Source organism: Nicotiana sylvestris, chromosome 6 (genome assembly GCF_000393655.2).
Source record: "Nicotiana sylvestris chromosome 6, ASM39365v2, whole genome shotgun sequence".
In the NCBI taxonomy this organism is placed as follows: Eukaryota; Viridiplantae; Streptophyta; class Magnoliopsida; order Solanales; family Solanaceae; genus Nicotiana; species Nicotiana sylvestris.
In genome coordinates this window covers 158,582,626-158,609,950 of record NC_091062.1, presented here as the reverse complement: position 1 = coordinate 158,609,950, position 27,325 = coordinate 158,582,626, and the positions used below count along the sequence as shown (strand labels likewise).

At 37.1% G+C, this 27,325-nt stretch overlaps 2 protein-coding genes across 4 annotated transcripts; one reads left to right on the top strand and one right to left on the bottom strand.

Moving 5' to 3' along the window:
• The first annotated feature begins 15,438 nt into the window (after nucleotides 1-15,438).
• LOC104216276 (large ribosomal subunit protein eL15-like) lies at nucleotides 15,439-17,432 on the top strand. The gene is made up of 4 exons (XM_009766303.2): nucleotides 15,439-15,600; nucleotides 15,835-16,001; nucleotides 16,741-16,938; nucleotides 17,041-17,432. Exons 1-4 carry the CDS (start codon nucleotides 15,597-15,599, stop codon nucleotides 17,284-17,286), a joined length of 615 nt encoding a protein of 204 aa, XP_009764605.1. The 5' UTR covers nucleotides 15,439-15,596; the 3' UTR covers nucleotides 17,287-17,432.
• Nucleotides 17,433-18,037: 605 nt separating this feature from the next.
• Nucleotides 18,038-25,460, bottom strand: LOC104216259 (histone-lysine N-methyltransferase ASHR1). Of its 3 annotated transcripts, none has more exons than XM_009766278.2 (14): nucleotides 25,241-25,460; nucleotides 25,016-25,155; nucleotides 24,665-24,799; nucleotides 23,229-23,283; nucleotides 22,955-23,073; nucleotides 22,633-22,721; nucleotides 22,482-22,563; nucleotides 21,585-21,689; nucleotides 21,416-21,506; nucleotides 21,211-21,330; nucleotides 20,794-20,900; nucleotides 20,550-20,619; nucleotides 19,677-19,740; nucleotides 18,038-18,338 (listed from the first exon to the last, which is right to left on the bottom strand). In XM_009766278.2, exons 1-14 carry the CDS (start codon nucleotides 25,371-25,373, stop codon nucleotides 18,161-18,163), a joined length of 1,488 nt encoding a protein of 495 aa, XP_009764580.1. In that variant the 5' UTR covers nucleotides 25,374-25,460; the 3' UTR covers nucleotides 18,038-18,160. The 3 variants fall into 3 exon arrangements, with proteins under 3 accessions (XP_009764580.1, XP_009764587.1, XP_009764594.1); XM_009766285.2 differs by having other exon boundaries at nucleotides 20,794-20,891; XM_009766292.2 differs by lacking the exon at nucleotides 19,677-19,740 and having other exon boundaries at nucleotides 18,178-18,338.
• Nucleotides 25,461-27,325: the final 1,865 nt, after the last annotated feature.

The window sequence follows — 27,325 nt, the reverse complement described above, 5'->3', positions numbered from 1 at the left end:
TTCACGGTGGGAGGTTCATGGGGCTGAGCCAATGGCGGGATAAAGCAGGGTTGGTGGGGTAAACTGGCGGTGAGTGCCCTTTTTGCCCATCCTTGGTACATTTCAGCCATCTGCTGCTTCTGCTTATACAAGTCATCTTTCAGATTAACCTCCGATTCTTCCACCTCTTTTGACGGATCGACAATACTTGCCTCAAGTTCCTGGTTGGCCATGTTCAGCTTGTTTTTGGACCGGGTGTTGTAGGAGTGAGTTGCCAGAATGCCAATCAAACTAACCACCTGCCTGAACTATAATTTCATCAATAACAAACTTGTTAGCGATTAGGGCTTTAACAGATAAGCAACCACACATTTGAGGAGTGAATGCACCTAAGCAGTTAACCGTTTCTATTATGCATTTGATCGGTTGCTTGCGTCATCCTAGATTTTCCTTATTTTTATTTGCAACTTCCCTTTTCCTCTCTTTTTCATTCTTGCCGCTTTGTTTTTATTCTCTCATTTCTCTCTCTTATTTTTCCATTGTCTCCTTCTCACGGTTCCTTATTTTCTCTCTTTTCTTTTCTTTTCCCTCTTGTTTTTCCTCTCTTCATCTTTTCCTTTCTTTTCATTTGGTTACGGTCGAATCCTATGGAGATTGCCTACGTATCATGACCTCGCATGAATCAGACCAAGCGTAATTCTTGGAGATAAGTGCATAAAATAAATAACAAAATATTTTGGGATTTTTAAATTTTTTCCATAAAATAAAATAGTTTTGATTACAACCACTCATTCTACCAAATTATAAAATTAACAGACTCGAAAAGGGAAATTAACAGACTCTGACTCAAAACAAAACCAACAGACTCTGACAGAAAGGTGAAAACAACAGACTCGAAAACCAACTAACAAACTCCAATAAAATAAAATACAGACTCGCAAACAAACTAACAAACTCTAATGAAAATCATGAATACATTAATGCCTCAAATGCTCCTAGGGCCCGCGGGACATCATTCGGTCTTGCCATGGGCCTATATGCAAGATCCCTTTGAAGCCTCTCCAAATCACTCATTATCTGTCGGACAAACATCATCACTGCCACAAGGAAAGTGGTGCAAGTCATATCCTCACATGCTTGGCATTTCATGATAATGTAGTCGGCAATGGCTCTGACCCACTCTCGGATTCTACCTTTTTCCTGAAGCAGACGCCCGACCTATTAATTCTGTGCTTCTAACACCTGAGTGTCATGGAGATATTAATTTTGCAACTGTTGCATTTCTTCCTCCATCCGAGCCATCAAATCATAACAGTGTTCCCTATCAGCTTTGAAATCTTTAGCCTGCTTGGTTGTCTCATTCTCAAAAGTAGTTACTTTTCTTTTCAGGCTGGTGATTGTCCCTTCATACTTTCTCTTCATTTGTTGCACAAACTGTGTCTGACCTTTTGCATTTTCCACCAATTGAGCCCGGACTTTCGCTAGACTGGCCTCAGACTTTTCTAGGTCATCTTGACACTCAAGGGCTTTCTTTTTCAGACTGCTTATAAGCCTTTCATCCGCTCGGCTTCTTTCCGGGTTTCTAGTAGCTATTTTCATCTTCCGGATGTGAGCTTTGAGGGCTTCATTTTCCTGAGTTAATTTCTTTTTCTCGCCTTCATCTGCGGCGGCTTGCAACCCATTCTCAAACTGAAGGTCCATGACTTACTTTTCCAACCTACTTATGGTGGCTCGGTACTCATTTTCTTTGGTTAACCAGTCCCGTTATACCTGTGCTCCATCGGTAAATTGTTGGACATAGGGTTTCTTTGTGGGCCTTTCGGGCTCATGATAAACTCGGGATCTTTTACCATACTAGCAATGTAACTAGGCTCCACCTCGCCTTTGGATAGATCTCGTACTTGAGTTTTAGGCTCTAAGAATCTGCACTGATGCCAAATCCAACGCACTTTTTCTTCTGGAAAAGCGGCTTTTGGTTCCAACTCAATAACCTACCGACTCAAATCCTCATCGTGTGGGATGGTCTGGTATCGGCCCAACTGACGTAGAACTCGGTGCGTAGCATAAGGTTGGATACTCCGAAGACCCATCAACAGCAGAAAACATACCTCAGCCGACATATAAATTACTTCACTAACTGAGAGCCACCCGAATGTCCATTCGATCTTATTTGCAGTCAAAGATCTCAAATGAGCATGCCATGCTTCTGCACCATCCGGGAACTCATAACCCTCTACCCGTTTTTCATGTTTTTCAATGCACTCGAGGCCAGTAATACCATAATTCAAGTATCCAGGACGGTGGCAAAGGTATTCCTCCATCCATAATTGTAACAGCATATTGCACCCTTCAAAGAACTTTCCCCCTTCTCGACAAAGGGTCAGAGCTCGGTAAATTTTTGCCAAAATCATCGAAACTATGGTCCTATTTGCCTTTTTCATCATAAAGTCGGTTATCCCCACGAGTCCCAACTCTATGTTCCCGTCTTTTCTAGGGCAAATCAAAATACCCAGGAACGCCATTATAAAAGCTAATCCTCTCCGAGGTTCCCACTTGTCTTGGTTTCCCGCGTGAGTAAGACCGGTATCTGGCATCTCGAAGCCATGGGGATTCTCGTAACGTTGGTACAAAAAGTAGAAGGTACAGAATCCTTTGGCCAAATTTCCGTCTCGGATGTCCCGACTGATGCTTAACAAGTCCAAAAATTTGTGAGGGGTTACTGTTCTCGGTGCTACCGGATATTGATTTTTAAGATTCCCCTCGAAACCGGTGTAGCCTGCTATCTCTTCCAGTGTAGGAGTTAACTCGAAATCAGCAAAGTGGAATACATTATGTGCTGGGTCCCAAAATGGTACCAAGGCCTCAATTATGTCCTTTCTCGGCTTAACCTTCAAGAGTCCGACAAGACCACCCAACGCTTTTATCACAACTTTCCTGCTATTGTCCCCCAAATCATGCCACCACATATGTAGCTCCAACGGGATCTCTTCACGGACTGAGAAAGGTTCATTTTGAATTGTGCTCATCCTGCACATTTATTAAGGTGATTTTAATTAAAAGAAAACCATGACTCATTTTGACTCAAGAAAAATTACCATTTTTTCAAAATTTTCACAAAAATATCCGGCTTTGCCAATACGGCCTTTCAGCACTCCGAAAACGAAGATTTTAAGGTTGTGTTCGCTAACCGGCAAAAACCTTGAAAAATGACCAAAGGTGTCTATTCTTGCAAAAACAGCCTTCCGACACCCCTTTGGGGACATTCGGCTATTTTAGACAAGAATGACATCACCTTACTTATTTGCAATAAAATTAAATTTTTTGTTCTTTTAGGCTATTTTTGCAAAAGGTAAGTTGGACCCGATGGGGGCTGCCTACATATCTCACACCCTGTGAAAATCAAACTGGCGTAGTTCGGACAAATAAAATAAAACCAACTATTTTTCAAAACAAAACCCTTTCTTTTTTTTCATTTTCTCAAAAAAAAATTGGCAGAGTTTCAGTACCATTTGGACATTGGATTTTCCAAAATAGGTGATTTAACTCACTTAACCCTCACATTGCTATTTTCTTTTTTCCAACTTTCTCCCATTATTCAAAAGCCGGTCAACATGCAAATTCAAATCAAATAAATGCACAAGTAGCAAGCAAGATGCATCAGGATGGTCTTTTCATTTTTGGTACACTTGTCCTAGACAGACCCAACCCCTGTGTTGAGTCTCCAAAGTCAGATACACATGATGCAGATAAGCGTTCCTACTAGGGATCCGGCATGAGGCTTTGTTATACTAGGTTTAAAACCTGGGTTTATTGTTCTAGACCTGGCTTATCCGAGCGGACAACTCGAGCCGAGAGAGGGCAGCGTACCGGGAATACAAAAGCTTCACCGGCTTTGCAACTTGTCCGAACCTCGTTCTAAAATTTGGGATATGACTCTAACAGAAGAGAAGTCACACGAAGTGCACACTAGTTTATATACAGTTCACAGAATATCAAAGCGGTAAAAGCAACACTTAGCACATTAGGCCCAAACATGTAATAAAATCAGATAATTAATAAAGCCAACTATAATAATTCATCTAAGCTCGAATTCTGAACCCTGAACCAGAGATTCTGGGTTCGATCCCCAGCAGAGTCGCTAGAGCTATCACACCTCCTTTTTTCTACACTCCCGAAAGGGAGGTATATAAAGGAGTTTTTTCCAACTTAAAGTAACAATCGAAACAGGATCATTTTTTATTATTCAGAGTCGCCACTTGGGATAATTTATGGTGTCCCAAATCACCGGTTTTAAATCCTGAATCGAGGAAAGATTGACTCTATATTACAGTCCGCGAACACAGAAATCCGGGTAAGGAATTCTGTTAACCCGGGAGAAGGTGTTAGACATTCCCGAGTTCCGTGGTTCTAGCACGGTCGCTCAACTGTTATAATCGGCTTATTTATCTGATTTTAACACATATTTTAACCTATGGTAGATTTTGATTTATTAACTGCTTTTGATCATTTTTAAGAAGATTCAACGTTATTTAAAACACGCCTTGGACCATTCCACATGAAGTACACCCGCGATCCGCAACATATTTTATCTAACGTTGTTGAGATTTGGATTTGGGTCACATGAAATGCACACCCGAGTTTAAGGAAATTAATTTAAAATTACGCGCCTAAAGCAACTACGCATTTTCAAGTTGGCGAGGGCCATGGAAGATTCACCAGTGGCACACCTCGATTTCTAATTGTGAAGGGCAATGCTTAACTGACTAAAAAGAGGTCCAAAAGTTGGCTTTACTCTAAATTAATGTTCAAATTGCCCTTACCAGTTATAAGCCTGTGTTTGATAACACTAGGCACCTTCAATCACATAAAAGGATTTGGGCCAACAACGAGCCCACTACATTTGCTCAAACGTTAACCTCATAATTCAACATCCAGCATTTAAGTACGTTTGCCAACACTAACTTTCAAAATTCAGCATTAAGTTGTAAAATTAACTTAACAATCTCATCGCACATCAATCTAAGGAAACATTAAGACCTCAAATCATGCTAAACTATTGTCAAGTCCATAAACAAAGAACATGGTCAAATGTCATAGACTAACTGACCACAACATAACTTTTAGGAGTAAAGCTAAAATTCACTCAGCCGAAGAATTAAGAGGTTTGTGACTCCATATGTAATTTGACTTTAACTTATAATGAAAATTCCACATATTCAACCAAGAAAGTTTGTTTTTAACCAAAGACACATACCAAAATTTCCACCAGATGTCAAACACACTTCAATTCTTTAAGAACTAAAATAACAAGTTGATGGACGGAGAAAACATAGCTTAAGCCAAATTTGCAAAGTAGCAACATGAAGGAATACATATTATATTAAGCATGGAGCAGCTTTTAAACCAAATGCATTTAAATAAACTCCGACAAGAGGTGTTCTTCTTGCAAGCCATCCAACATGAAACTATAAATGAATTCATAGTAAATCTTAATGACATGAATGAACGTAATGGACCGTAGATGCACTAAATTAATACAGAACTTTTAAGAAAATACAGCTAATATTCAATGTCAGGAGACTAATGTGCATCTTGGGCTTCCAGTCGATTACATGGCTTCAAGCTCACATTTCATACATTCATGGGTGTCTGAGAAGTACCTGGGGACAAAAATTTAAGCAAGAGAAGATGAGGAATCAACAGCAGTGTAGTAGTGCAAATCAACAGATCAACAACAACCAATCCCACTTCCTTAGATCATTTCGAGCCCAGAAGGCATCAGAAATTACTTCAAAATTTGAAAACCACCAAGAATAATAGAAAAAACTTCAATGTAATAGTAATTTTGTGATTTGTCTTTGTATTTTCTTCTGATTATTCAAACCCCTTCAGTATTTTTGTTTTCAGCCGTTTCTAATCTTTCCAAGTCTGATACCCCTCAGAAATTCAGGAAATGGGGACTTTATAGAGGGGGTTTTAGGGCAGCAGTAATAGCTTTGTTAATTATCATTCACCCCTTCCCCAATTTCATTATTTCAGTTCAGACCCCAATTCAAATCCGTTTTTGCAAGCCAATCTCTTCCCCCACTTTCCTAGAAGCTTCCCAATGAAGTTACAAAAGATTCCCCTGCCTAATATCCTTGAACTACCCCTTAAACAGCTACTATTTACCCCTAAACTACTAATAATTACCCTTACCCGTATCTGAAACTTGGAACCTATTAAACGACTGGCAGACCCAAAACTTCCCCCACAATCTTTTGGGCCTCATCTAATGGGCCCGTCTGCATGTAATGCAGGCCCAAGCCAAACAAAGACCCACACACGACGAGTTTGGAAGAAGAAGAAAGTCGCGACAATCTGACTCAATGAAATTAAAACAAACCTAATGGGCCAAATCAAACTAAACCACAGAATTGTAACAAAGATTAATTAGAGGAATTTAGAAATGACCAATGCAGAACCATACGGATTCAAAGGCCTATCATGCAAACATATTTGAATAAGAAAAGAAAGAGAGAAGAAGAACACCGGAGAGGACAAATACGGACAACGCAATCAAAAGAAAAGAAAGAAAACGAAATGACTAACCACAACAGATGAAAATAGAGGCGAATCTACTGGCCAACTCGAACTGCTCTTCAAGGGTGAGAAACTCGTCTTAACGAACTCCCTCAAACAAGAATGCCCTGTTAAGGCGAGCTTCGAACCCTGACGAGCAAAGGACTTCAACTCGACTCCAGTTTTGAAATCAGATTTAGCCTTAGATCCTAAACTCGGTAAAATCTAGGTTCATTCGGGCAAATAATCTGGAGTTTTGGGTTTGGAGAGACGTAGTGACTGTGGGGGTGCAAATTTGAGTGGATTTGGGTAGTTTAAGGTTCAAGTGCCCGACCTTCGATCTCAGATTCGAAGGGTTTAAGGGTGATTTGAAGGGAACGGGTTATGGATTTGGCATGAGGGGATCTATGATGTGATTTTGTGGCGGGTAAGGGTGGTGCAAGGCTGCGCCGCCACCAGCGATGATGGTGAGCTTTTAGGGCGGCAGATTAGGGCTCCTGGAGATGAAGTGAAGGGTGTTTGGGAACTGACCATCTCAGAGGAATTTTGGACAGTCTTAAAAGAGAATAGAGAAGTGTTTTAGGTCGTTAGATGAAACAAAGATGAAGGGCCCAGATTTGTTGAGGCTACACTGAACTTGAAACGACGTAGTTCCAATCCCGTACTGCGTCTTTTCGAAGGCTTGGGCGACTGACTCCTTGGACCGGGTAAAATAACGGGTTTTGGGCCTGGGTTAAGCGGGTATCCGTGGGGGAATTCACATTGGGCTTGGACAAATTAAAACAAGACAGCCCAACTTTCTAACTTTTCAATTCCCATTTTTTTTTCAAAATAATTCTTTTTTCTTATTTTTTTCAAATTTAAATTAAATCCTAGAACCTAATTAACCTGAAAAATACTAATTAAACCTAAATAAAAATTATCAAAATTAATTAAAAACAGATTAAAAGAGGACTACTCAAAATCAAAGTTAAAATTAAAGAGTGCGAATTAAACTATTTTGTGATTTTCCTTTTTTTATAAAATAACTAATAACTAATTACTAATTAATTCTTAAAAATGCAAAGTTTTATCATAAATGCACAACATATTTTTTGTATTTTTTATTAATTAAATAAAACAAACGTGCATAGACAAATGCAAACAATTGACAGAAAATGCCACAAAAATCCACAAAATTGCAAACAATGAGAAAAATTATTTTGTTTTGAATTTGTGGGAGTAATTCATATAGGGAAAAAATCACGTGCTCACAAGAGTCATGAAAATTATTTAACATTATCGGCATTTTTATGTTAAGGGCATAAAACTTCGAGCGACATTCTCAACACTTATTTAAAGTTCAAACTCAAACCAGACAAACGGAAATATTCATGACAGCGACAAGCAGTGACACGATGCCTTCACACTTTTCTAACAATAATCCAGCTAGTTAAGGTGCCCAACAGACTTCACCAAATAAGATGGATTTCAACATGCCTCAAGGTGGTAAATTGAAACAGCTAAGCAAGTAATGAACAGAGCATTCTTTTCATGAGAGAAACTCCAATAGAAACTGATCCCATCACAACTTCGATTTTCATACTCATACTATGATGTTCAAAATCAAGCAAACCTATGATTCAACCTCCCAATTTCAACAGACAAGAGCAGCTTTATGCTAACAGACTAACTAACTATAACAGGACAACTTTGCAAACATTAGGAGAACCAGTTGACCTAAACTAACAGTAATGTGACACCCTTCAAGAATCCATACAATCTCAAAGCTGAACGCAATCGTTCATTTGAAAACGACAAAATCTTGACTCAAATGAAAACTCGACACCATAATAACAGTTAAAGCACATAAGCATAGAGGACGACCAGTCAAAATCAACTTTTACAGACTGAACATACTCAAGTACATCACACCATTGAGAAGAGATTCATCAGCGAGAATAACGCGTCATAAATCATTTTCGACTACGAATCGGGACTAAATGATGAACCCAAGCTCGACTCCTCCATGAAGTTCGATCACAGAACATAACAAACCATTCTAGATAGGATCTTATAGCTCATGAACACTTAAAGAATAAGGTCACATAAAAGAGGAAATCGAACCTGAAATTGCAAATTCCCTTTATAATAATTACAGAAGAAACAACAAATACACTTTTGGATTCCAAGATCCTAGCGAGGTTCAGCAGCGAAGCAGTAGGACAACAGTAGAAAATCGAAGTCGACGAACTTGAATCTCACTACCAATCGAATGACCTCAATTCATTTTATCTCTTTGGAACTTCAAAACCATATTCAAAAACTAAAATATATATGTATCTCACTCTTTGAGCCTTTTAGAGAAACTTTTAGAAGAAATTTTTCAGAGAAGAGAAAATGAGAAGCTCCAGAAAATCCTTAAACCTTTCCCTTCCAAATTTTTACTCCCAAAAATCTCCGCCCTCAAAATCGGATGAGGTCCCTTTTTGAAAACAAACCCCTGATGAATGTGGGGCTCGGATTGAGTGAAATCAATCCAACGCCTCATACTCATCCAACGAATCGTTCTTAGAACCTTCCAATCGCGCGTTATATCTCAAATTCGAGCGAGTGAGAGGAGGGGGAATCTTTGGTGTCAGAACCGTTAGAAATGGCAAGAGGAGAGAAGGAGGGAACGCGTGGTTTGAGATTGGATTCACTCGCCATGGATTTGAGTAATTTAGGGACGAATTTAAGCTTGTTGGAGAAGAAGAACAGTAACGCCCATTTTTGCGCTTGGGATTTAGGGCTCGTCGCATTGTCTGATTATATTTTGGGCGAGTGGGGCGGGTCGGGTCAGCCAGGCGGGTGGGGCGGGTCTCAGGGGAAAATTGTTTGGGCCTGGGGGGAAATTCAATTGATAAGCCCAAAATTCAAATTCTCTTGTTTCAAAACCTTTTTCTCTTTTTCAATTTCAAGTTTTCTTTTCTTTTCAAAATAAAAAATTAAAAATAAAACCTAAATTAAATCCCAAACCAAATTATCCCACCAAATTAGATTAATTACTCAAAATAATATTTACAACAACTAATTAATTACCAAATTAAAGAAAACTACAAGATTCGAATCTAAGTGCAAAAATGGGTTAGTTTTGTGATTTTTCTATTTTTGTAACAACTAAATTACTAATTAATTTAAAGATGCAAAATTAAATCCTAAATGCAAATGCAATATATTTTTTGTATTTTTCATGAATTAAATAAAATAAACGTGCACAAATAAATGCAGGCAATCAACAAAAAATGCTACAAAAATCCACGAAATTGCAAACATTGGGAAAAATTTATTTTGTTTGAATTTATGGGAATAATTCATATAGGGCAAAAATCACGTGCTCACAAACAGAATAGTGTAGAAAATATTTACACTATTTGTATATAAACTTAAATCCTTTCATATTTTGTCACCTTTGTGTTCATATATATAAATTGCAAGAATTGCAAAAGTACTTACCAAAGAGCTTCAAGTCCCCATCTTCAAATGTTGGTACTTGACCAAAAGGCTGCATCTGTTTAAAAAAATCTCATTTTTAGAGAGGGGGCATGAATCCCCATGTTCAAAGCTAAAGTTGCAGAAAATGATAAAATGAGACATCTTTATCAATGGTCAATTGCAATATGCTGAAAAGTGGAATGGTGGTAAGTAGAGGCAGGCGGAGACTCTATTCAACGAGTTTCTTTTTCCGGAACATAAATATATATATGTAAATAATCACTAACAATAGACTCAATGTAATTATGCTTACATTGAGGGAAAGGTAAGGGTGCTTCTTGTGTTCGCTAGAGGCCATATCAACAGGGACAAACTCAAAATCCAGCTCCTTCTCGATTAGGCAATTTGTCTGATTTTGATGTTCTTGGTATGTATGGGCTCGTGAGAGGATAAGGATTTTATTGATGTAATTTTTATCGGATTTCGAGACGTGGGCCGGGGCCAGGTTTAGCCAATTTCGGGATTTTTGGTATAAATTGGATATTTTCGAATGGACTTTGTTCCCTTAGCATATTTTTGATGGTATGAATCTGCTTTTGGCTAGATTTGGATCATTCGGAGGCCGAGTCGAGAGGCAAAGGCATTGCGGGCTAGATTTTGGATCAGATTGAGGTGAGTAATGATTGTAAATGTTGTCCTGAGGGTATGAAACCCCGAATTTCACATCGTTGTGCTATTTTGAGGTGACGCACATGCTAGACGACGAGCGTGGAGTTGTACACTGTTGGGGATTGTGACTTAGTCCATCCCGAATGACTGTTTTACTGCGTATTTGATTAAAAATTATTTGATATCATCATGTTTTGGGTTGAATGTCATATTTGGGCCTCGTGCCAACTGTTTTGGACTCTTAGGGGATTTTTACCACTATTCATCACTGTTTTGACTTTATACTTGTACTCAGTCATGCTATATTCTATTATTTTCATAACTCAATCATGTTTTACTCTGTTTTGACATCTTAAATGATATTTTGAGCTGAGCATCATATTTTACTGTGCCCGAGTGGCTTTTAGAGATTTCTGACTGAGTAGGGTTGAGGACATGTGTTGTGAGATTATTATGGGATCAGGCTGCATATCGCAGCAGTATTGTACTGATTTAAGATTATAAGGCCGAGGGCCTGAGTTGTTATTCCATGAGGTGGCTTGATATGAGGCCAGGAGCCTATTGATCATGCCACGAGATGGCTTGATATTGCGCTTGGGTTATAAGGGGCCCCTCCCGGAGTCTGTACACCCCCAGTGAGCACAAGTACCCAGTGTGTGATGTGATTAGCCCGAGGGGTTGAGATTGTTCCATGTTATTGCCCGAGGGGCTGATACAAGTGATTGTGAGATAGCCCAAGGGGCTAGTTCTGTTGGTATTTTGCCCGAGGGGTTGATTTTATGTGTTTACCTTTTCTTACTGTTTTCATTCACTCGTTTAACTGTTAAAAGATGTTTTAAAGAAGCTTATACTGAACTAATGTGTTTTTTTACAAGTTCTCACTGTTTTATTGTATTGTATTGGTTACACTGCCTCTTTGTGGAATTTTGCTGTGTTTTACGAGTTTTCTTATCTCTCAGCTGCTTTTACTTTTATTACTCACTGAGTTGACGTACTCACATTACTCCCTGCACCTTGTGTGCAGACTCAGGTAGTTCTGGACACGGTAATGGGTGTTGATTGCTCAGTGGCAGAATCATTGGAGTTAGCAAGGTAGCTCGACGTTCGCAGCACTGCTTTTCTCCCTCTTGTCTTCCTTCTACTGTATTTAGTACATTTTTACACTCTTGTTGTACTCAGAACTTAATAGATGCTCGTGACTTGTGACATCCCGATGTCGGGCTTGTATATTATTTCTGCACTATTCATTCATACTTACATTTTGAGATATTTGATTAATTAAAAGCTTAAAACGAATTATTATTGATTAAATGGTTAACTTGGGAGTTGTGTCGGCTGACCTAGTATTACGATAGGCGCCTTCACGACTGAGTCGGTTTTAGGGTCGTGACACCTTTATGAGCTTGTAGATATACGGTACGAGCTGAGTTCCAAACGCCATAGAAATAGCAAAACTCCTTCACTAGTGGAAGAAGGGGAATGCCTATTTAGCCCTAAGCTCTAATAAATCGGCCTCCTTCATTGCCGACTCAGAGATTTAGGGCTCAGCTTCAGGTGCCTTTGTAAAATTATACATGGCTTTCTCACTACGAGGAATTATCTCCTCCACCGTATGGAAGTTCTCGTCTTCAACAACAACAGAGACGCCCTCCACTTGAGGAGGGAAAACCATCGCTAAGGGAACCATGTCACTTTCCTCGTTGGACAAGAAGATACGTTAGACATATTTCCAACGAAATAGAGACTATTCAAAGCAAAGGGGAGTTAAAAACAACAAGGATCGCTAGGGCAGGGAAAGGAGATGCACAACAATGGAAGAATAAGAAGACACAAGGTTTCGATATGGGAAATCTGTAAAACTTGTGATTATATCTTCACATCCCTATTTATAAGAGCTTAGGCGTCAGAACCAAGAAATTAGGTCATCATTACTTGGCACCACTATCAAAGCGGCAGATCCAACCAAAAGACGCATGCGAAACGATGCAACGCATCAGGAAAATGCATCATAATGACATTTGACGTCACTCTGATCTAGGAACAACGTAACCCCAAAAGTTGCGGCTCATGAAAGGCCACGTTGCCAACTCGCCTCAAACATCACGACCGACCCACTCATCCAATCATCTCGACCAAGGCAAACAGAATCCGCTCATTAAGCCCGCCTCAATAAGTGGGGGACTAACTGTATTGGTCGAAATCTGTCAAATAATATTCGAAATACAAATAGCCCGAAGGAAGAATTCTCCAGTAGTCATTAGTCGAGATAGGCCAAGAAGCAAAAATATTCATAGCCAAAGAGTCGATAGGAGTCGTGATCGAGATGTCGATAATGGTCGAGGTCGAACATCACTGATGAAGTTGTAACGACTAGTTTTTGAAATAAGATATTAAAGGGAATATTCTAGCGAATATTCTTTGCGGTTTGTACTATTAAAGTTTGTTAGAAATATGTTTCATATATATAAAAAGAAGGGCCAATGATGTGAGGCACGTGAACTTTCATATGTAAGAACAAATTTTTGGCTAAAGATTCTCTCTCTTACTATGATACAAGAAGGACCTTTTCATCAAGATTCTTGTCCAAATTATTCCCCACTTTCCATCAGATCCGCGTATAATTCGAACATTCAAGGATTTATCTGTCACTCATCATTGTCAGGAGGAAATAACCACCTAGTTCATCCTTTATTGGGTGAAGCACTCCTTATATTTACTTAAATGTCATTTATTGTTATTCATTGCCATTAAATGTTCTATTATTGCTCATGTTACTTGGAATGATTATTGCACACCATCACTATATTTCTACCAGATCTGTCCAACGCTAATCACACTTTCGGAACTCGCATCTAGAGATATTATTGTTAATTAGGTTTATCCCTTCATATCATAAATTTAATTATTTAAACCAAGGATTATACTTTTTGGTCAAACAAATATTTCTTCTTTTACTTTTTCCATTCAACTCCAGAACTGTTGCACAATCTCTCGGACGACACTAATCGTCCCTGAATTGCACATATAATTTCCTCGAGTACTTTTCAACTCCTAACAATTATATGAGTTTCTCCTTAGTTTAGAAAAGAAACAAGGGTTTGTAAAAGAAAAGGGATAATCTACGCGGTATGCCCATTGAAAATATCAGTTAACACCATAGACCATTAAAATATTTATTTTACTCTGTATACCTACTTTATAAAATTATTTTACCATGTATACCTATTGTATTCTAAAATATAATACTGTATATTCCATATTAGAATATTGCGATATATTTAATTTGGATATTGTATTTCAAATTAGAATATTGTAGCATATTTAGTTTGAATAGTGTATTCCAAATTAATAATTATTGTATATTTGCATTGGATATTGTATTCCAAATTAAAACGTTGTAGTATATTTGATTTGGATACTGTATTCCAAATTAGAATACTATAGTTTGTTTTTGTTAGAATATTATAGTATGTTTAGTTTGGATATTGTATTCTTAATTAAAATATTATGGTAAGCTAGGTTTGGATTTTTCGAATTAGAATATTGTGGTATCTTTAGTTTGAATAATATATTCAAAATTAAAACATTATGGTCTGTTTAGTTAAAATATTGTATTCCAAATTAGAATATATGGTAAGTTAGATTTTGATTGTATTCCAAAGTAGAATATCGTTATATGTTTTAGAATATATGAAGGTATAGCGTGTAATATTTTTGAGATATTTGATGTAATTTCAAAACTTAGGTATATCATGAAAGTGAGCTTTACAAATGAGTATATCATGTAATTTTCCCGAAGAAAAGAGGGTTTGAAAGAAAAAAAAAAGATGAATAAAGGATAAAAGAAAGTCTTTTCGTATTAATTATAACAGAAAAATGACTCTTTTTGCTCAGCTTTAAAATTGGTGACTAAACCTTAAATGGTAGGTTAAAAAATGACCACCCCACGTCATTACCACATTCCTGCCTCAGGGTGAGTTGATTTGCAAATAGTCTATTTTATAGCCTTATATTTAGAAGTTGACCACTTATTTTAAGCTTTAAATTAGTGATCTAAAGTTCGAAAGTTTAAAATTTGAAATTAATATTCAAATTAAGAGTTTAATTTTAATTGTGAAAAAATAACGAACTTCTAAGAGTGTCCACATGGTGTAATTACAATAGGATGACATTGTGTAACTGCTTGTAACACCCCTATTTAATATATATTACTAATATATATCAAGTTTATTAAAGTAGTTAAAATTTAATTAATTTTGACAAACTTCACTGAATCTGTTGGTGCTTCTTACTCAAACATTCTGATATGAATTTATACTTTGCCAAAACCTAAATTCATACCTAAAATTTGAAGTTTTAAAAGCCAAAGTTTAAATTTAGATCTTCGGATGTGAAGTTGGGCTCTTCCACTGTCTAACTTGGGGTATTATCATTTTTAACCCACACCAGAAATTATTTATATTTGGTAGCCGAAAAAGTGTATAAAATTTGTATATAATATACAGAATGTATATATATACAAAAAATATATAAATTTTATACATTTTTCGACTATTATTTTTACAACGGTTATACAGTATCTTTTTCGGTCTAACTTCAGACCTCATGTCTGAATTTAAACTTCAGCCTCACTCTAAATTTGGAAACTTTAAACCCCTGATATTAACTTAAGACTCACATATTTGAAAATTGAAATTAATTATGAGGCGGTTAAGCTCTAAAAACTTTGTAAATTCGGCTATTCCTTAAATAGGGATCCTAAATCGGCTACCTCGTGCAAACCATACGTAAAATTACTCTATTTTGGAATTTGGACAATGGACCGATTGGTCTTTAGCCCAAGAGGTCATTAAAAACCCAGTCTCCCACAAAACCCTAAGGCGGAACTTCACCGGTAATAGTTGAGTAAGAGGAGAGAGTTCCGCCGCACTACAATGGGTATGTTTATCTAATTTTATTTCAGTTATCTCTGCATTACCCTTCTTGTTTGATATTGATTCATGTCAAAATGAGGGTCGCTTTATTCATGTCAAAATAATGGTGCAATTTTTAGTGTTTGAAATGTAATTGTTGGAATTTTGGTAATGCTGGTTTGATCATGCAAATACAGGATATGCTTATATTGTGTTTTTCTGGAAAATGATTGTGGTTTGTTATGTGGTGGATATGTAGGTGCCTATACTTACGTGTCTGAGCTATGGAGGAAGAAACAGTCGGATGTGATGAGGTTTTTGCAGAGGGTGAGGTGCTGGGAGTACCGCCAGCTCCCATCCATAGTGCGTGTCACTAGACCTACTCGTCCTGACAAGGCACGACGCCTCGGCTACAAAGCCAAGCAGGTACTTTTTCTTTTCGTTCTGATATTTGACGGTGTTGAGTTGAGCTTAAATGTAGTGACATGTGTCGTGACGATTCTTGTAGTCAATCCCTACTTGCTTGTAATTGAGGCATAGTTGTTGTTTGTGATATTTTTGACAATGTCACTTGCTGAGAGGTTTCAGTCGTGCATATTGCAAATCTGTACCTATACTCATATGTAGGGTGTGCTAAGTTCTCTGAATCTACAATTGTTTGTTCTTGGATGCACTAAGGTGAAAATGAACTTGGTCTGGTAAAACCTGAGTTTGTGTGTTCAATTGAGATTGTACTTTTGATTTAATTCTGTTGCCTTTGACGGCATGTATTCAATTGATGCGATTCTATTACAATTAGCAATATTTGATTCAATATCTGATTAAATAAATATGCTCCTTTCTCGGCTTAGCCATAATTGTCGTGTCTCTTCTTATTGCCCCTGTAAATAATTGTGTAGAGCAGCATCTGTAATTTCTGTTAACAGGTTGCTGCTATGAGAGTATAATGTCCCTCTTTCCATTCATTGTCATCTGAAATTTCTTGATGCACTGGATTCAAGCAAGTTGCAGTTTTTTTCTTGTAGTACATGCAATTGTTGTATGACTTCTCAAAGTTAGAACTAAGTAACAGTATTGTCAATTCTCCATTTCCATATTAGAAATGGTGCCTTTGTTGTCTACTTTTGATTTATATCCGTGTGACTGTGTTCAATAATATTTGCAGGGCTACGTGGTTTACCGTGTTCGTGTAAAGCGTGGTGGAAGGAAGAGACCTGTACCCAAAGGTATTGTGTATGGTAAGCCTACCAACCAGGGAGTAACCCAGTTGAAGTTTCAGCGCAGTAAGCGCTCTGTTGCTGAGGAGCGTGCTGGTAGGAAATTGGGTGGTCTAAAGGTCCTTAATTCTTACTGGATCAACGAGGTATTTGCCTGTTGACTCTCTTAGCAAAATTTGAATTTTCTACCAGTGCAGATTCTCTGGGCTCATGTCATACAAAACAACTTTTTACGTTGTTGATTGCAGGATTCTACTTATAAGTACTTTGAAGTGATCCTGATTGATGCTGCCCATGCTGCTGTGAGGAATGACCCAAGAATCAACTGGATCTGCAACCCGGTGCACAAGCATAGAGAGCTTCGTGGACTGACTTCAGCTGGCAAGAAAAACAGGGGTCTCCAAGGAAAAGGACACTTGCACCACAAGCAACGCCCCTCAAGAAGGGCAACTTGGAAGAGGAACCAGACTTTGTCTCTACGTCGCTACCGTTGATATGCTTAGACTTTTTAGAGAGAGTTTCTTGTTATATTTTCACGGTTGTAGACCTTTCATCCCTTTTTGGAAATCAAGTTCTGCAGAAACTTCTTAGAACAGCTCGATTTGAGCGTTGGGCAATATGATGATAGATTATTATGTTATACTGGTATATTTTTCAGGTCATTTTAGATGCTACTACATGTCAGCTCATTTCTTTTAAACGTCTGTCTTAGACCCGTGTAATCCAGGCTCAAGCCGTGAGGATTGGCCACTTTTTTGTACTTTTGAAGTTTTTGGAGAGGTTGTTCCTTATTACCATGTTTTTGACTTGGTCATAGAACAAATTTTCCTTCTAATTAACTTGGTTGCAAAGCTTGAAGTTCAAAAGCATACTCTAGTTCTTCAATGCAGAAATACTCGAAAATAAAATATATTATCACATATAGAGAATTCCTGCACTGTTATGCAGGCCCCAAATAGAACTCGGAATTTAATCAACAATACATAGTTTTAGCTATTTACACCTTCCTATGAAACATGCCTTGCACCCCTTTCCAAAAATCAATACTCAAGTGTCTTATATAAGATAGAAGAACCTGCCAAGATAGCATATTTTCTCTCAGTAGTAATTCAACTTCCATCAAAAGGAGAGAGCAGGCTCAAGCCGTGAGGATTGGCCACTTTTTTGTACTTTTAAGTTTTTGGAGAGGTTATTCCTTTTTACCCTGCCTGACTTGGTCATAGAACAAATTTTCCTTCTAATTAATTAGTATCTCACAAGAAACTTTTCATTGTAATAATTAGGAAAGAGGGGCCACCCTTTGTCAAACTGGTATAACAGAATTTTGTATATATTGTCTACAAAATTATGTGCATCTGTGGATGCAGTTCAAACATCCTCTTCTATCTTCCAAGTTGATGAAATCCTATAAGAGAACTCCGCACGAGCTTCTTCTATCTTCACAAAGAGCTCCTTCATGAAATTAGTGTTTGTTCCATGAGTAATTCGCAGTATCTCTGCTGCCTTGGCTAGTGACCTGTATGCTTCCCCAGTCTCACCAAGCCACCTGTAATGAACAAAACAGTTCCTCGGGAGATCATTAACAAAACCACCACTTTCTCGACATTTCTTTAAGAATTGTATAAAACTATAGATTCCAGCTTTTTCCATGTCTCCAAGAAGCTCAAAATTTGCAACAAGTTGAATAACTTGAACAATAAATCCTGCTCAATGGAAAACTGTTGCTAACTTCATTAATAGTTTTGACGTCACATAATTTCAGAAGTTAGCAAATCTTGGATCGTTGATAAAGTTGATAAATGTATAAAAATCCTCAAAGACCTGCACAACTGGTCGAACTCGCTCTGTTTTCTCCTGATGTTTACTAGGACCAAGATCGGCAAAATAAAACAGAATAAGCCAGGAGGAGCAAATCCCCAGACCACAAAATGGTCGCAGAATACATCTAATCAACTAAGATGAAAGATAGTTTTCGCATCTCAACAACTTAAACTAAGCAGATTAAAAATATTCTATATGTATATAAAGACAAAAGTTTAGCACACATCAAAAAACTAAAAAACAAAGACAGTTGTTTAATGATCTCTAAGCAGTTTTAGACCCTTATACAATGGAGTCCTGAGATAATGGTACGGGTTATCATGTGCTGGGTGTTGGTGAGAGTTAAAAAGAGAATGTACAGAAGAATCGAGGATCAGTATGGGCTACTATCGAATATACATATTCGTCTTTTGCAGTTACATACTCTTTCATATGCATACATTGTACTGGACCACTAGTATATTTTGTACACACGTTTCGTGTAAGCAACCATATCAGTAATTGTCTGGTACAACAGTCTGCTTGGCACTAGTCCTAGAGACTGTCGAACTTAAGACAAACTAATTTCTTAGGTAATACTTTCAATTTTGAGACACTTCAATCAGTGCATACACATACATATATTAGTCCGTAATGATCTAATATACATTAATACTTATTAATTCGAGTGACTATTAAATGTACTTTTCAAATCTTATCTTTTCCTTATAATCCTTTATTTACTAGAATATAAGTGCTGTTTACTATTTAACAATCATGTCCTCATTTTCTTAAATAAGTGCTAACAATGTAAATGGCTGGACTACAGTTCAAGAAACTACGAGCCACCTCGAGCACCTGTTTCAAACCGTACGCGAACTTCCCCATGCCTCTAGAGGCATTGCCACAACTTCACCAGAAGTTGGCATGTGCAGGATATGCTTGAGCAGTATTGCAACAAGATATACTAGATCTAAACAAATGTCTGATAATCAAAATAATGAAACATGAAATAGAAAGAAGACAACTGTTAAAAGCCAGAAATAAGCAACGCAATATATTGAAAAACCAAAAGCTCTCTAACCATTCAAGTTTTCCACAAGTGTAATATTGCAGTCCGAGCAAAGGATGACATTCTGGATAAACTCCTATCAAAAGAAGAAATATTACCATATGGAGAAAGCATGTACATCTAATAAGTACATATGTTGAGCAAGCTGCACATAACGATTGGGAAACAGAACTTTAGTGCATGACTAAGTTCAGAAAAAGTCATTACTTCCTTATATATGCTGGTGATACGAATGAAGCATAAGAAAGTTTCTTGGTTATACTACGAAGCAACTCAAATCTATACATGTTCCTTCAGAACGAATGCGAACAATCTCCAGGTAAAAGATGAATGTCTAATACCAGAAAGAACAGAAAAGCAATAGAATTAGTAACATCCCAGGCAGAGGAGCAAAACAGCAAGGTCCGGGGTGCATGAGCAAAATAAAGACATGATGATAAGAATTTGTTACACAGACATTCAACTGGCACCAATAAGGAATATAGCTAAAGCATGTAGAAAAACCTGCTCTCTCTCCATTCGAATTTAGATTCCTTCTTTAATTTGAGCGCAATTATTAATGAGAAAGTAAAAAAAACTGTCATGTATAAACTTGGGGCCAAGGTCAGAGATAATTCCCTTATTGAATTAAATATAAAACTGGATCTCATTGTACTTTCTTATAGTAGAAATTTGAAGAAGTACTGAAGAATATAGTGTTTTAGAATATGGACCCAGCTTTGAGACAACTTAAAAACAGGAAGTGGGTAGATTAATTTGGGACAGGAAAAGTAGTTTTAAGTCTTGAACCTGGCCTACTACTATATTATACTAAACTAAGGGATAGCACTGAAATAGTGATTGCTGAATAGAATTCTCTTGAACCTTCAGGTAGTGCCAACTTACTCTTATAAACCGGGATAGTTAATCTGCAGTACTTCAGTGCCTCTTTCCAATCTTGCAGCTCCATCAATATCTAAACGAATAAACATCCATTCTTCAGGTCCAAAAAAGTATTAACTAATTAAAGATGACTGGAACAAGATTGATGTCAGCATCTTCCTAGGGACAGCAAAAAGAAGTTTCCTCAACGGAATAAACATAGATTATACCATTCTTCTGTTACACACTGCAGTAAAGGAAATCAAACCTTTAAAAGATTCTCCCGTGTGCGCATCAGATTGACTGAGAATTGATGGTATAGCTTCTGCTGAAGTTTCTCAATCATTTTATACATTACACTTGCATCTTTATTATCTAAATTCTGTCAAAGCAGTCTGTTTTCCCAACAAAACTAAATATAATCTAAATACTGTTTAAATTAATTAAAGGAACATTTCGCCTCCTCACTTCTACTCACTCAGGTGGACTGATCAAAAGTGCCTCCTCTTATGACATAAGAATGTAGCTTGTGCAGACATAGAGAGGAGATTCTTTGCTCAAATCATCTTTAGAAGTAGCATAAATATGATGATTATTCTAAAATTAGTAATTAGAAGGCTATGATGTAGTGTTTATACACAATAACATAGATTAGATATTCTCAGCCACTGGCTTCAAAGGATACGACCATTGGAAAGTGAAAATGAAGCTTTTTCTGACATTGATTCCATTTCATTAACAACAATTTTTATTTCTTCCCTGTCCCTAAAGAGTCCACACAATTGGCATCTGAATCCTTTATTACCTGCAAACACAAGAAACTGAGAAGTCACAGGCAGACCAGATCAATCATGCAGATATAAGATGAGGTTGAGACAAGGATCATATACCAGAGTCGCGAAGCAGGAAACCACTGCATCTCTTATCCTTGCATCTATAACCCTCCAAAACTGCACTTTCTTGGATATCATCGTTTTGGCCCTTATAATGAGCAGGGTGATAAGTTTGAGATCAGAAACCAAATTACTGAGGACTAATTAGACAATACAACGAACATACCAACTTGATGCAGCGAATGCAAGTGCAGGAGAAAAAGTACTGTCCACTAAGAGCCTTTTGACGAGTTGCAGTGCTTCCAGCCATTTCTATGTAACTTATCAATACCTTTTGAAAGACAATCAAGTAAATCAGAAAGTTAGTGATTTCTGGATGCCAATATTATTACTTGTGCTTCTAGTTTACTGCTTAAAAACCAGTAAATAACATCCATGTACTACTTATCGTTCCATCAACTTGTTGTACATTCAAGAATGCACACGCCCAAACCCGCACACGGAGAGCAGGAGAAGTTTGTAGAGAGGAATCCCTCAGAATAATGACAAATTTAACAAAATACTATAGTAATGTGTTTCAAACCTAAACCCTTACAAATTGGCCCAATTTTAACCAGTGGAAGCTTTTTTCTTTGACATACAACATCATCAGAACCATTGGAAGCTCAGCCATCAGAAAATCCCACTTCACTGATTGTGCACCACTTTTTCTCTTCCACCTTTTCTACAGTCTCCTTTTGAACTCCACACAGAATTCAAAAAAGCAAACAAGAATCTTAAAGTAATTAACTTCCAAAAGGACATTCAACTGTCAAGGACAAAGATGTAAATGCTTGCTGATCATGTACATCATCACAATGACATGCATATCATTATACATTCTTCCTAAATTCGTCAATACAAACCCTGCTCAAAATTGGAGTTTTTGGTCAAATGAAAAGCATCTTTCTCAGATAACACCTCTTGGTGGCTGATTTGCATCACTCAGTGGAAAACTCAAATTCTTCTTCTTTTTCAATAACTAACTTATGCTTGGTTTTCAGAAGGATAACCTACTCTATCAATTAATGATAATTTTTACTAATAGAGGTTGATCAAAATAATTTGGAAAACAATGTATTACCTCAGTACCTTTGGGTATATGCTGCACTGCGCGGACAACAGCCATTCGTCCTTCAAATATTAGAACCGAATTCGGCAAACAACTATAACACAAAAAGGCCATTTAGAGAAATAAATATACTAGCTAGAAAGAAAGTTACTATAACAATTACCTGTGGTTGATTATAGAAACCAACGGATAAAGTCCTGTCCCCAGGGGTTTCAGTTCAGCGTCACAAATTGTATGTGCGTTACATGAGAACTGCCCATTCTCAGAAAAACAGCAGTGGTACACCAGGTTAGACAATAAATTCTGTAGGAAAAAGGATTATGCTTCCAGACAAGTGAATAAGGGAAGACTTCAGCCACGTCGGCCTCAGTTTTCATGAACAAGGCCCAGACGTTATGCATGGACAGGCCTATGCAACACATCATACAGTTGCATAGTTTTTAGACAAATAAAGCGAAATGTTGTATCTGGCCCACAATCTATACCTTAGAAAACTTTTCTGCAATCTCCTTTATACTCATCTCAGGCCGCTGAAGAATCAGATTGACAAGGTTTGCCATCTGAGCATACAAAACAAGTTGCTTCTCATCAATATCAGCGATATCTTGGGAAACAAACTTGTTAAGAACAACAAAAGGTCAAACACATAGCAAATATAGATCTTAATGAAGCATAATTCAAAATTACATCAGAAACACGTCAGTATAAGCTCTTTCTCAGCAACCAAAAAAAACCATCAGTATAAGCTCAGAAGGATACGAGATACCAAGGATTCCACCAGATTGAAATTGTCCAGGACTGTAGCTGGAATAACCTGGCAATGAAAGAGTAGTTAAGCGCTTCATAGAAAAACCAACATATACTATCGTCGAAAGACTACTTTATAAGACAAAGTTGAGAATCGAGAACGACAAATCCAACAAGGGTAAGAAGATAAAATCAGAGGTGATCAGGACAAAGTAATTACTCGAAACAATGACATCTGATAAACAGAAAGAAAAGCGCTGAAGTGATTAAACCTGCTGGAACATATATTCCAGCTACTTTGGAAACTTACCTACTTTTATATAGCACATATTGAGGTTTCCATGGTTTGGAAGCCATTACTTTGGATTTCTAGCCATCAACTATTCCAAACAATCTGATGATGTTAACATTCTTCTAGGTAATTTTTTGATAACAGTGCGCACCTCGATTAATTCCATGGGATACTGCCACCTCCCACCAGCAAATTCTTCTAGGTATTTCCATGCACTTATTAAGATTTTACACTTTGTCTAGAAACTTAGGAAAGGAAGGAAGTGAGGAAAGGTAAATAGAAGAGATGACAGAAACTGATTCTCCTTTCAAAATTTTATGATTTGATTCCCTCCGAAAAGAAAGAGAGACCTTAGCAGATTGAGGAGGAACATATTTTTGTCACTTCAGTTTCCTTCTTTCTTTTGCCAAGCTAAACCCAGGAAATAGATAACTTAGCCAAGCCTCAATTCCGTTTACTTCCCTAGTTTCCAAACAAAGGGCTTCTGTCGGAATCTTTTCACTTTCTAAATGTTAAGGATGTCTGATAGACATTTCCATGGCAATTCACTCCTATGGTCGATGAAAACAACCATGTGCTTGCAGATATTTGGCGGATGAGGTAAAAAGGTGTTCTCTTTGAATGTGATCCGTTTGCCACATCACTGTATCCATAAGGAATGTAACAGATCCTTGGCACATTAAATTTAGTTGTAAGAATAAAAAATTGCTTTACCTATGAGGAATAAAAGTTTAGCTGGGTTATCTTGGTATGATTGGCTCAATCAAAGACACGACCGAGCTGGTACATAATTTTCATAAAGAATTGAAAGGATTCAAGGAATTAGATAGCCTTCTCAATTGACTTTAGTTGCCTGTGTTTTTTTACAGAAAACCCTTCAAACCAAGTAACTTCAGAAAGCAAAGACCTCATTTTGACTTACTTGTGCAGAATATCATCAAAAAACCTCAGAAGAGGAAACAAATATGTTTAAGAATCACATCTAGCGATAACAATATTATTCAAGTTATACATATTACATATGCTCCCACTTCTTGAAAGATGTACAGTTATCCAGCTTTTAAACTCACTTCAGACTAGTAAACAGTCACTTAATAAGAATATTAAATTCATAGCAACTGAATTGTAGAAACAGAGGAAGTAGATGGAAACTGACCTTCTCATCTTGCAGTTTCCTCCGCAGATAAAGCTTGACCATCAATCTTACACTGGGCGTAAGTGATTTTATTCTTTCCTTGTCAACCTTGGATAAAGCCTTGCATTCAACCCTATGCAACTTCCAATCTGACTTCTGCAGTTAGCTTCACTATAATTATTAATAGCCCAAACAAAAATAAAAAACAAATAGCTATCTGTGGCACTACGCCTCAGTCCCAAACAAGTTGGGGTCAGCTATATGAACCCTCACTGACCAAGTTACTTCATTTAGATTCCCTCCCCCTCCCCCCAAAAAAAAAATCTGAATCAGCAATCCGATACACTGAATTTTGAAGTATACAAAGTGTACCTGGCATGTATTACCACAGTAGTAAACAACATGGCAAGCAGAACATCTCTTAAGGTTAGTTGAAGTGAAACACCATTCACATTTTGCTGATGATTTGTTTGGAACTGAAACATATGGCTCTTCCCATATAATTACTTCCCCTGTTATCCAAACAAAAACCCATTTAAGTTTCACATAACCTTAGGTATGTTCCTAAATTTTAACGAATTTAAAATGGAGGAAGACCTGGAGAGAAATCACGAGTAGTGAAAAGGCAGCGACCCTTTTCCGGCACAGGAGACACTGTTAGCCCCTTATCACTCAACGCTTTCTGTAATTCCTCCATTGACGAAGCACAAATCTTCTTCTGCAGAGCCATGAGACTTGAGAACTCTACAATGTTTACAGTCGAAGCATAAGTCACAGTATAAACAATTAGAAATGGACCTCGAAAGTTCGAATAAATGGGGTTAAACTTACATCCTTATATGTATCTTAATGATTTTAAAACAATAAATAAATCAATCCTAAATAGAGTAGCTTTTTACCACAGTTTAGTTTGATTTTTTATTTGTTTCGGTTTTTTTGGAAAATTTTGGCACAAGAACAATTGGGGCTCCCTACTTTTTAATTTTATAGCCCATATTTCAATTTCTAACCAACTAATCCAAAAATATTAGGTTAATACTCAATATTCAACTCCAATAGATTCTCGAAATTACTATTTAATTTTTAAAAAAGATTGTTCAACCTTTTAAGTTAATTTTTAAATCAGTAATTGTGACTCAAATATTAGTTCAACAAACCAAATCCATTTGGGTGGTGAAAATTAGATGTTTAATAAGCTTAAATATATGAGTTTAAATTTCGAATTTGAGTTTGTGAATATTTTAGAGTGTGTGTTATTTAGAATTGTTAGAAATAGTATAAGGAGGTTGTATATAAAATTTGAAGTCATTTAATGGAGTTTTGGACTGATTTTGAACAAGAATTGTAACTGAAAATCGTGGAAGAAGTTCGTCTACAAGCGTTTGTATAAAGGTGTATAAAAGTATATAATAGTGTATAAGATGTGTTTATACACTCATATACACTATTATACAAGATTATACATAATTATACAAAAAACTGACTTCGTCTTCTACCTTGCGCCTTTGCTTAAATTTAACTCAAATCTTGCTTAAATCTATTCCAAATCACTTCAAATTTAAATTTTGAACTCCTTTTGATATTTTCAATCAATTGGAACAATACTCAATTCAAACAACTTACAAAATCAAAAAATCCTATTTTCGAAAGCAATGCTTTGAATGACCTTCAATTGTGGACTTCTATTCTTCAATTTTCTGACATTGCAAACAAGGGGAGAAGCAGAAAATACACGCCCCTTTGAAGCATATGTAGAAGATGTGAGAAGAAGACTGGGTGAAAGCAATGGTTGTGAGAACACAGATTTAACTCCATAGCTGTTAGAAGCAATGGTTGTAAGAACACGGATTTTGAATTTGCTAATGCTTTTAAAATATATACAATATGAGCTAGGTAGGGTAAAACTTAAAAACACGGGCCATTTTTTGTTATGGTGCGAAATCATGTGTATTTTCTTGTAATTCTTTCTTCTTCTTCTTTTTTTGTTTTTTTCTTAAACACCCTTAGGTGCGATATGGTAAACTTATAAAATGGCCATAACAAAAAAGAACGAGACACAAACTAAAGTTGTCCTAGAAGACATGATGTAATATCATCTATCATATTTATGTACGGGTAAAATCGGAGATAAAGTTACCCCCGATTTCCCGATGAAGAAACAACGAACAACGTGAATCGACGCTGGCTCGGGTAAGGCTGAGGGTAACCATAGATCGGAGCCCGAGGGTGGATGAATGATATGCCTGGAATCGAGCATGGCCCAACACAGGAAGAATCAAGCTCGAGCGAAACAAAGAATCGGGGTTAGAAGGAATACAGTTAAAGAGGACAAAATGAAGAAAGTGAGCACGGTCAAAATGGAGAGTTCAAACTTATGATAGAATGCCTACTTGAAGGAGGAAACAAAGAGCAGAATACCTTGGAAGAACTTTTGAAAAACAGTCTCCAAAATAATTTGGTGATAACTCACAAATGAGAGAAATGATTGATGTTATAGGTCCAAAAAGCCTCGGAAGTGAACGATGGCCAATAATCTTCCTTAGATGTTGAAGCCGAAAATCCTTCTTGGGCACTTGATCCAAACCAAGAAGAACTCTCAAATGCTCAAAATGAGAGGATGATGCTCATGTTGGAGGCCATTCTTGAAAATGAGGAGAAACAAAACTTGGCACTCGAGAACTT

What these genes read in the sequence shown, in the direction of transcription:
- LOC104216276 (XM_009766303.2), top strand. An exon ending in TCGGCTACAAAGCCAAGCAG is followed by an intron (nt 16,002 to 16,740) that starts GTACTTTTTCTT and finishes TAATATTTGCAG; the next exon opens with GGCTACGTGGTTTACCGTGT. An exon ending in ATTCTTACTGGATCAACGAG is followed by an intron (nt 16,939 to 17,040) that starts GTATTTGCCTGT and finishes TGTTGATTGCAG; the next exon opens with GATTCTACTTATAAGTACTT.
- LOC104216259 (XM_009766278.2), bottom strand. Translation starts at nt 25,373, where the DNA reads ATGGCTCTGCAGAAGAAGATTTGTGCTTCGTCAATGGAGGAATTACAG. An exon ending in ATATACCCAAAGGTACTGAG is followed by an intron (nt 21,690 to 22,481) that starts GTAATACATTGT and finishes GTCTTTCAAAAG; the next exon opens with GTATTGATAAGTTACATAGA. An exon ending in ACTTGTGGAAAACTTGAATG is followed by an intron (nt 18,339 to 19,676) that starts GTTAGAGAGCTT and finishes TGTTCATTACAG; the next exon opens with GTGGCTTGGTGAGACTGGGG.